General features: G+C 37.7%; 1 protein-coding gene across 7 annotated transcripts in view; it reads left to right on the top strand.

Annotated features, from left to right (window-relative positions):
* Positions 1-125: 125 nt before the first annotated feature.
* Positions 126-10,529, top strand: part of APPL1 (adaptor protein, phosphotyrosine interacting with PH domain and leucine zipper 1) — a 32,161-nt gene continuing 21,757 nt past the window's right edge. For 3 of the 7 annotated variants that reach the window (XM_036331834.1, XM_036331835.1, XM_036331831.1), the window contains exons 1-5: positions 196-329; positions 6,303-6,401; positions 7,620-7,679; positions 8,190-8,261; positions 10,340-10,427. In XM_036331834.1, coding sequence (XP_036187727.1) covers positions 276-329; positions 6,303-6,401; positions 7,620-7,679; positions 8,190-8,261; positions 10,340-10,427 — 373 coding nt within the window. In that variant the 5' untranslated portion in view covers positions 196-275. Of the gene's footprint in view, positions 330-472; positions 575-1,416; positions 1,560-6,302; positions 6,402-7,619; positions 7,680-8,189; positions 8,262-10,339; positions 10,428-10,529 lie in introns of those variants that run through there. The other 4 variants (XM_036331836.1, XM_036331837.1, XM_036331830.1 and 1 more) reach the window with 4 other exon arrangements.

Genomic DNA, 10,529 nt, shown 5'->3' with positions numbered 1-10,529 from the left:
GCCGCCGAGCCCGGGGAGGCCAACAACCCCCCCCGGTCAGCCCGCCGCTCTGACAGGCGTCGCCGCGAGCCAATGAGCGCGCCGGGAGGCGGGGCATGGATACCGAAGGGGCGGGATTTCCCGCCGGACCGCCTGGCTCCTGGCGAGGGCGGCGCGGGAGGGACGGCTGCAAAGACTGCGAGAGAGGGTGGGTCGGGGTCAGCCGTTGTGGGTGGCTCGGGGTGGGAACTGTGGGCGGCCGCCGCGTCACCTGCCGTTTCCCTCCCTCCGCCACGATGCCGGGGATCGACAAGCTGCCGATCGAGGAGACTCTGGAGGACAGCCCGCAGGTGAGGCGCGGGCGGCGGCGGGAGGCGAGGGAAGGAGCCGCGTGGGCCGATCCCGAGCCTGACGTCGCCGGGGCCGCAGGTGCCCGCCCCCGTCCAGGTGGGCGCCGCCGCCCCGTGCCCCCGCCCTCGGCGGGCCGCGCCCAAAGCCATCCAGGCCGGGCCGCCCGCCCGCAGCCCGCGTGGGCCTGCGCCGCTAGGCCGGGAGCCGCGCGCGGGGTCTGGCACCTCTGCGGCCCGGCGGTCACGTACGTTCGCGGGGCTTCTGTTGACGGGATGTGCGGTGGTAAATCCTGAACCTGGAGTTTTCTCCCCGAAAACCTCTTCCGAGAAAATTCCGGAGAAAGAACCTGGTAGACTCAGGAGATGGTTTCTGAGCGAGCTGGGGAGAGAGGAATAGTGTTTCTCCGGGAGATGCTGAAAGGCTGTTCATGTGCCCGCGGGGAGAAGCCCGGCTTGGTCCCGGAGCCTCCCGCCTGGTGTGGCCGGTGTCGTGGCCGCGACCGTAGCCGCTGTCACTCGAGCTGTGCGCGCGTGTGATGGACGGCGCCTCCGAGGCCCGCGACGGCTGCGCCGCTCCTCGCAGTCTTGGCCCGGATACACGCATCCAAATAAATGCCCAGTGTGCCGGGTTTTGCGCCCTGGGAATGCTCCTGCGCGTGCTTTAGCTGAAGACAGTCTAGGAAAACAACCATTTGTTATGTTTCTAGTACTGAAGAATGAAATCAGCTACGTTAAAAAACACGTTGGTGGGGGCTGTAACTTGCATAGAGAAATTTCATCCTAAGTCTTACACAATAATTTAAGCTATTTAAGACCACGGTGATGGTTGGTAGCGTAACCACTTAGAATGAAGACAGTGTTCTGAAATGTTCATTTGAACTACAGTTCCACGTATTTCGTGTGTCTTGGCAGTTTAATATGCCTCTTTCCTGGGCGGCACGGCTGCCGTGTATTATTTTAAAATCAAAATATTTATTTATTTATTTATTTATTTATTTTAGAGAGAGAGAAAGAGAGAGAGAGAGAGAGGAGAGAGAGAGAAAGGGGGAGAAGAGAGAGAGAGATGTGCATTTGTTGTTCCACTTAGGGAACCCGAAACTTTGGGCGTGTCAGGAGGACGCTCCAACCAACTGAGCAACCCGGCTTGTGCCAAGTTGAAATTGGGCTCCGATTGTGGAATTGATTTGATTTTCCTGCTGAAAGTTATCTTCACTGGCCAGTTGCCTGCTGGTAATGTACTCTTATCAGCCAATACTGACACAAAGAGAAACTCACATCTTGGCTTGACTGCCAGAATATCCAGTTCAAATTATTTCTGTAGTGCAAAGATAAACTATATTTGTTTCATACACTTCGCAAAAATTTTGTGAGGTGTATTGGTTAGGTGCACTTTGTCCTTTTGCCTTTTTATTATCTAAGACTCAACATGTTGCCGTACCCGTCTTTTACCTGGCCTGGCTTTTATAGCCCATAAAGACTATATGCACAGCTCAAAATAGGTTGTACAGTGCCCTGGCCATGACTTGTGAAGAGGATATAATCTCTTCACTTATTTCTTGAATTTTTCACACAATTAGTTTACAACTTGAGCATTAGTTTTTTCCTTTTTTACAAGAATGTGCCACATTAGTGTCAGTTTTACAGTAATTTTTAATGAAATAGCCACATTGATATTTCAATTTCTAGAAGTAATAATTTTTTAAAAAATTTATTTTATTGATTTTTTCACAGAGAGGAAGGGAGAGGAATAGAGAGTTAGAAACATCAGTGAGAGAGAAACATCGATCAGCTGCCTCCTGCACACTCCCCACTGGGTATGTGGCCAAAACCAAAGTACATGCCCTTGACTGGAATGGAACCTGGGACCCTTGAGTCCACAGGCTGACGCTTTATCCACTGAGCCAAACCGGTTAGGGCTAGAAGTAATAATTTTGAACTAAATAACATTTATTTGGGAAAATTAGTTGTGGACAACTGGGATTTGGAAAGGGAGGACACTTGTGATTCTTAGGGAGAACCTGTGGCAGAATGGGAAGTCCTGGATCTGGGATTAGGATATAAAGGTTTTAATCTTCACTGCCACTTAGTTAGTCCCTTCTGCTTTAGGGCAAGTTACTCAACTTCTCTGAACCACAGCTGTTATTGATAGCTATTTTATTTTTCTACCTGGTTATAAAAATAATATTTACTTCAGAAAAATTGGAAGTACAGAAAAGAAAGCAGTTACATGCTATGTACCCAGCCACAAGCCCTGTTAATAGTTTACTTCTTCTTTCTAATTTTTTCTTTTATACATTTTAATGTAATGGAGATTATGTTGTGTATACAATTTTTATTTGGTTTTAATTTAACATTATAGTTTAAGCATCTTCACATATTATTACATTCTGAATAAAAGAATTTAAAGGCTGCACGTTGCCTTAGCTGACTTAATAGTTGTCTTATTGGATTTTTAGACTTTTCCCCCCCAATTTTGTTTTTATATATTGGGCTGAGATTCATGCTTGGGCATCAATTTTTGCTCTAATTTGGGTTATTTATTTAGGATGGAGTCCAAGAAGTGAAGTAACAAAGATTATGGAAACTTTTAAAGCTCCTGATATAAGTTTTTATTAGATCACTTGATCCTAATCATTTTTAAAATTTAAAAAAAATTGAGGCATCTTCTTTTGCATAATATGAAGTACTCCTAGATTCAGCACATACTTGTTTTCACATCTCTGTTGTCAAGATGCCTCTTACAGCTGACGATGTTTTATTTCTAATTGACTGCAAATGTACACACCTGTCTGTTTGTCCTAGTGCAGTGATGGCGAACCTATGACACGCGTGTCAGAGGTGACGCGAACTCATTTTTTTGGTTGATTTTTCTTTGTTAAATGGCATTTAAATATATAAAATAAATATCAAAAATATAAGTCTTTGTTTTACTATGGTTGCAAATATCAAAAAATTTCTATATGTGACATGGCACCAGAGTTAAGTTAGGGGTTTTCAAAATGCTGACATGCCGAGCTCAAAAGGTTTGCCATCACTGTCCTAGTGGCATGACTGGCCAACTACAACCTCTAAAGTCGTTCAGCCAACAATTCAGTTTAACAGCTTGAAGCATTACAATTCGTGTTTGTTGTTTGAAAATATTCCTTTGACACCTGATGAGATGAAGCAAGTGCCACCATTAAAACCTGCTGTATGGGCCCTGGCCAGTGTGGGTTCAGTTCTGGTCTGGGTACATACCCAGCTTGAGGATTCTATCCCAGGTTGAGGGAGGCAACTGATCATGTTGTTTTTCTCTCTCCCTCTCCCTTTCTCACTAAATTCAATAAAAAGGAAAACTTGCTGAATGGTATCTCATGAAATGGTTTGTAAGAAAATATGTATTGGGGACAAAAGGGGAGCGCATCTAAGAAATACTTGTACAGAATAATATTGGATGAGAAAACATGGATATTGATAACTCTTGTGTCAAAAAGTGACTCACAAGAGTTGAACTCTGAAGAAATTTTAGGGTTACTAGTATATTAAATTTATGCTGCTTGTGTTTGTTTTCCTTTTTATGTTTATATGGGTGTTATGTATAAAATTGTATCTAAAGGTGTGTTTCCATGAAATTTAAATTAAAAATTTCGAGACATAAGAAAACGTTAAATTATAACTTAATTGCCAGCATTGTTTTGTTTGTTTTAGTAGTATATAAAAATGGTGCAGCTCACAGTGGATGCCATCATAGATTCAGTGAAATGGTATATATTGTATTTTTATAAGTTGCTAATTTTAAATAATCATACAGTGTTGAACTTGATATTTGAGTTTTAATTAGAGAACCTATTTCAACCCTGTTTGGGCTAAGATGATCTTTTCTTTTTTAAAAATCCTCACTTAAAGATTTTTTTTTCATTATTATTGATTTCAGAGAGAGAGAAACCGATGTGAGAGAGAAACATCAATGGGTTGCCTCCCATATGCACCCCAACCTGGGATCGAACCACAACCTAGGTATGTGCTGTAACCGGGAATCGAAACCGGTATATGGGACTATGGGACTATGCTCCAACCAGGGCAAGAGGATCCTTTTTTTAAATGCTTTTATTTTTCAGATTTAGATTTAGAGGTTTTTGTTTTTTTTTTAAAATATATTTTATTGATTTTTTACAGAGAGGAAGGGAGAGAGATAGAGAGTTAGAAACATCGATGAGAGAGAAACATCGATCAGCTGCCTCCTGCACATCTCCCACTGGGGATGTGCCGACAACCCAGGTACATGCCCTTGACCGGAATCGAACCTGGGACCTTTCAGTCCGCAGGCCGACGCTCTATCCACTGAGCCAAACCGGTTTTGGCGATTTAGAGTTTTTTAAGTGAGAAAGTTTACTATGATTGAGATTTAATTAACAATTTTTAAAAAATATATATTTTTATTGACTTCAGAGAGGAAGGGAGAGGGAGAGAGAGAAAAACATTAATGATGAGAGATAATCATTGATCAGCCACCTCCTGCACGCACCCAGGCATGTGCCCTTGACCAGAACTATACCGGGACCCTTCAGTCTGCAGGTCAATGCTCTATCCACTGAGTCAAATCAGCTAAGGCCAAGATGATCTTTTAAATTTAGTTCCACTACAGGTTTTTACATAAATGTATTCCTTGAATTAGGATGATAATTTTTGGAGGAAAAAACAACTAAGTGACAGATTTTTCTTAAAAATGGCATAGCCGGGGCCTGGCTCAGATGTTGAGTGTTGACCTATGAACCAGGAGGTTCAGTTTCAGGTCTGGGCACATGCCTGGGTTGCAGGCTTGATCCCCAGTAAGGGACCTGCAGGAGGCAGCCAATCAATGATTCTGATTGTTGATGTTTCTCTTTCTCTCCTTTCCTCTCTGAAATCAATAAAAAAAATATTTTTTAAAAATGGCATAGCCAAACAAGATTTTTTGATGCTTTTCTTTTTACATCTTAAAATAGCACTTTGAGAGGTAGGAGTTGAGCCACTAGAGCTAAAAAATAAAAAAATTCTGTCAGATCTAATTCTCTGGGGCATGGGAAGTAGATGACTGAGAATGTAGACTTTGTATATTGGCATAATGATTTTGTGCTTTTTTCCAAAAACTGTATTCACTTAGCTTTCTCTTCTGAAAATAGGAAACTAAGACTAAGTTGATTTCTAAAAACCAGCTTTTAAGGTTGAGGCATTATTTGTAGAGTAAAATACAAGGTCATCTTTTAGATTTTAAGCTGTAGTTATGGCAATAGTTTTTGGTATTTTAATTCTTCTCTGCCTTTGAGATATAAAAAGCTTAGCATACTTTGCCTTGATATGCTGAATTTCCTTGTCTCTGAAATTCTTTTTATTGACAGTCTTACATTTACTTATAACTTTCCCCCCCTTAAAATGAAAAATTTTATGTGCTCATTGGAAAAAAATAAAGCCTAACAATAATAGAAATGTATAAAGAAGAAGAAAAAGAATAACCCCAAATTTTGCACTCAGAAAAACATGGTTAATGTTTTATAGGCTATGCTGGAGAGGGGCATTGTGGTATTATTTTTGGATTAGGATGGGGAGGGGTTTGGCATTCCTAGAAGATACCACAGAGAAAAAGAAATAATCAAAGTAAGTTATCCAGAAATAAGACATTAAAAGTATTTACACATGGAATACTGTTAAATTAGCCTTGAGTGTGTCTTGATTTGTTCTTAAGTTTAATTACAGACTTTTTACTTCATAAAAATAATATCTTTGTTGTTCCTTCTAAAAGTTTGTATGATGTATTTGGAAAAACCCTTTGTTTTAATGAAGTGAAACAGAACAAAGAATCCTGACATCTTGGCATTACTATCAAAAGAGAAAAAATGGATTAATACTCAGAATAATTAGAGCTCTGATATTCTAGGATTTTTCCTTCCTTTAGAAAAAATTTCCATCTGATTTATGTAATGGTTAACATAAACTTACTGCTTTTATTTTATACAGACAAGGTCTTTACTGGGTGTATTTGAAGAAGATGCTACAGCTATTTCCAACTATATGAACCAGTTGTATCAAGCTATGCATCGGATTTATGATGCACAGGTAAAAAGCTAAAGGCTGACTCCATGCTTTTTAAAGATGAATCTTTAAGCACAGAGTGTCTGTCTTGTTTACTGGTGCCTAGTGCCGACCTGGGCTCATAGTAAGAAATACTTGTTGAATGGATGAATGAACATTATTTTGTATTACAGAGCTCACATTTCTGTTACTAATGCATAGTTTGTAGTACTACAAAAGTTATGAAGATTGAAGCATCTGTCCCTCCTCCCCAAACCCAGTAAGGGCTTATTGAAACTTACTAACAGTGACCTTGGCCTAAGATTTAAATGAAAACCCCATATTGACACCCATATTTTCCCTAATCATGCTTTTAATCTTATGGAATACTTCCTCCCCTTTTTAAACAAAGGATTTGAAAGTATTTTGCCTCTGTTTTGTTAATAGAAGGTAATAAAAATTAGATGTAGCTCTGGGGCATAGGAGATGAATTTAAGAAAATAGAAATGACTAAATTATTTTGTTGAATAGGAATAAGATTTGAGGCTTTGTTTATGAAATTTAATTATAAACCTTAACAACAACCTGGGTTCTGTAGTAAACTTTATTTGGGATTAAGTGTACTCATTTTTTCCCCTTCTAATTTTCTCTTCCTTCTGGACTCACATTTTCATTATGTACTTAAAAGTTGCGATAGTGGTTATTTTCTTTTCTTCTAATTGGTCTCTCAAATTGGATTTCTGAAGACAGATTGATATGTAAAATAAATGTTACTTTTGTCATAGTCATCATTGGAAAAAACCCTTTAAATTAAAAAAACGATTTCTTTCATATGGTTCTGTTGCTGTATTTTATGACTAGGTTGACCACGTTTTGGTTGTATGTTATTAAATGCTTATCATGGACTAGTATCAGTATCTAGAGAAAGGGATAATCAGTTTTCAGTGTAGAATCTCTTAAGATTTTGCTAAGATATGTACAGGTTACTTCTAACTTTAAAGCTTTAACAACACTTAATTTAATGCCTAATTTTTATTAGTTAAAAACAAGCATGCACCAGGAACATTGCTGGTGTATATTTTATGGTTTGAGTTTCCTTTTAGCACTTTAATGGTAGTTCTCTTTCCAGTGATTTAGTGAGGGGTTTAGAGAACATGTATGATATTTTATGTTAAGTGATAAATAAAAATGGTGTAGGTATCTTCAACTTAAAGTTTTTCTTATCAGTAATGTCTCCTTAATTTGAATTAATTTTTTTTATAGAATGAATTAAGTGCAGCAACACACCTGACTTCAAAACTTTTAAAAGAATATGAAAAACAGGTACTGTATATGAAAGTTTTAAGTGCATAATTTAAAATATGCAGTAATACCATATCTATATAGTTAAGTAGAATTTCTCATCAAGAATCCTAAACTTTTTAGAATTCACAGAAGTTAATTTTGATATGCCATTGAAATTCCTTTATAGCACTTATATCTAATTTTAATGACTTAGTGTTAGCTACAGAGGTTATCTGATTGACCTCTCTTCTTTTTACTGAAGCTTGCTTAAGTTACACAGCTGGTTATTGGAGGAATTGGAGCTAAACACCAAATCTTTGAACTCCCAAGTATGGTGTGCATTCCTATATGCCATGTTAATTGGTTGCTTAGCAGCATCATAATTAATGTTTACTAATTATATAACTATACTAGTTTATTAAAATTATACTTTTAGAGCTTATTAAAAGTTTAGAAGTTTTCTGAAGTTTAAAAATCTAAATGATAATGTCATTCACAAAAGGCATACAGCATTGGTCCTTTACCTCATCTCTGTTTCTCACCTTTTAGCGTTTTCCATTGGGTGGTGATGATGAAGTGATGAGTTCTACTTTGCAACAGTTTTCAAAAGTTATAGATGAGGTAAATGTTTATTTTATTTTGCTTGAATAAGTGGTCTTATAATTAAGTTATTCAAGCTGTTTAGCTTTTGTTGGGAACCGTTATTATTATGATTATATGAGTAAGTCCCTTTTAAAAAAAGATTACTATTTAAAAAGGATCTTATTTCTTGGTGGCTGTCTTGTAAAAACAGTACTTTCTATGCTTGATTAAAACAAATTGTTTTCAAGGAATAAACATATGGATATGTTCTCCCAGACATGTAACTAACATTCAGTGTTTCATTGTCTTATCTGATGAACACAGGGAGAGAAGAGGCTCTTTATGATTTTTCTTTTTTTGCCATCAGGCAACGTTTTATCTTCCATTCTAAACAGCCAGTATTAACCCTTAATTTCTCAAACTAGTCTCAGAACAGATAACTGAAAAAGGCTGGAAGTTAGGAGGAAGAAAGGTGGTGAGAGATGTTTGGAGAACCCCTGACTGTTCTCTACTAGTACAGTGAAAACTCTTCTTTTCACATGCACCATTAGTCCTGTCTTTTCTAGTATCTTAACTGGAAAATACATTTTTGAAATATTTTAATAATTCATTATAAAAAATATTGTAGCAGATCAGTATAAAGAAATATTTATAGAAAATGGAATTTTTTTATTGTGGTAAAATATACATAACTAAAATTTACTACTGGTGATATTTGGTACATTTACAGTGTTGTGCAATCATTAGCACTGATATTCTAGACACTTTTATCATTATCCCAAAGGAGACCCTGTGCCCATTAAGCAGTCACTTCCTACTCCTCACTCTTTTAGCTCCTGGCAACCATAAATCTGCTTTCTGTTTGTTTGGATTTACCTATTTTGACTATTTCATATAAATGGACTCAATATAATTTGTGTCATCTTTCACTTAGCAAAATGTTTTTAAGGTTCATCCATGTTGTAGCATGTATCAGATTGCATTCCTTTTTTTTTAAAATTGATGTCAGAGAGGAAGGGAAAGAGATAGAGAAATAGAAACATCAGTGATGAGAGAGTATCATTGATTGGATGCCTCCTGCAGGTCCCCTACTGGGGGAGATCGAGCCTGCAACCTGGGCATGTGCCCTTGACCAGAATGAACCTGGGACCCTTTAGTCCACAGGCGGACGCTTTATCCACTGAGTCAGACCGGCTAGGGCTGCATTTCTTTTTGTTTTTTTGCTAAATAAAATATTGTATGAATATACCACATTTTATTTATCCATTTATCAGTTGATGGACATTTGGGTTGTTTTCCACCTTTTGGCTAATGCAAATAGTATTGCTATGAGCATTCATGTACAAGTTTTTATTTTTTGGTTTTTTTGAACACCAGTTTTCAATTCTTTTGGGCATATACCTGGCATGGGATTGCTGGGTTATATGGTGATTTTGTGTTTAACTTTTTGAGGAACCACCAAACAGATTTCCACAGCTTCTACACAATTTTACATTCCCACCAGTAATGTAGGAGGGTTCCAGTTTTTCCACATTCTCACCAACATGTGAGAATGTGTTATTTTTATTTACTTTTTATTGTAGTCATTGAAGTGGTGTGAAGTGTAATCGCATCATAGTTTTGACGTGCATTTTCCTGATGGCTGATGATATTGAGCATCTTTTCACGTGCCAGTTGGCCATTTGTAAATCTTTGATAAAGTGTCTGTTCAGATCTTTCCCCTTTTCTTAATTGGGTTGTTTCTTTTATTATTTAGTTCAAGGGTTTTTTATTCAAGTTCCTTATCATTGGCAAATATTTTCTCCCATTCTGTGGATTGTCTTTTTACTTTCTTGATAGTATCCTTTGGTATACAAAAATTTTAATTTTGATGAAGTTTAATTTATATATTTTTTTGTTGCTTGTGCTTTTGGTTTCATATCTAAGAAATCATTGCCAAATCCAAGGTTATCCTATGTTTTCTTCTAAGAGTTTTAAATGGAATTTTTTTACTGTATATTTTATTACATAATTTTGTGTTTTCTTATTATCAACATCTTTTACTAGGTTTTGTTTTACTTATATAACACTGGTTAAATGTTTCTGTTACTTGGTCTTTTTGGTTTTTCTTTTACTAGCTTAGCTCTTGTCATGCGGTACTTTCAACGCAGCTTGCTGATGCCATGATGTTCCCCATTACCCAGTTTAAAGAAAGAGATCTGAAAGGTACTGAAGTCAAGCTTATGTTTACTTTCATTAGCTATCAGAATATTAATGCCTGTAAAATGCATATTACTCTATATCTTAACCATTTCTGAATATAGCTTG

This window comes from Myotis myotis, unplaced genomic scaffold, assembly GCF_014108235.1.
Source record: "Myotis myotis isolate mMyoMyo1 unplaced genomic scaffold, mMyoMyo1.p scaffold_m19_p_13, whole genome shotgun sequence".
NCBI classification, from domain to species: Eukaryota; Metazoa; Chordata; class Mammalia; order Chiroptera; family Vespertilionidae; genus Myotis; species Myotis myotis.
Note: the sequence above shows the minus strand (reverse complement) of the source record. Positions and strands in the feature narration are given on the sequence as shown.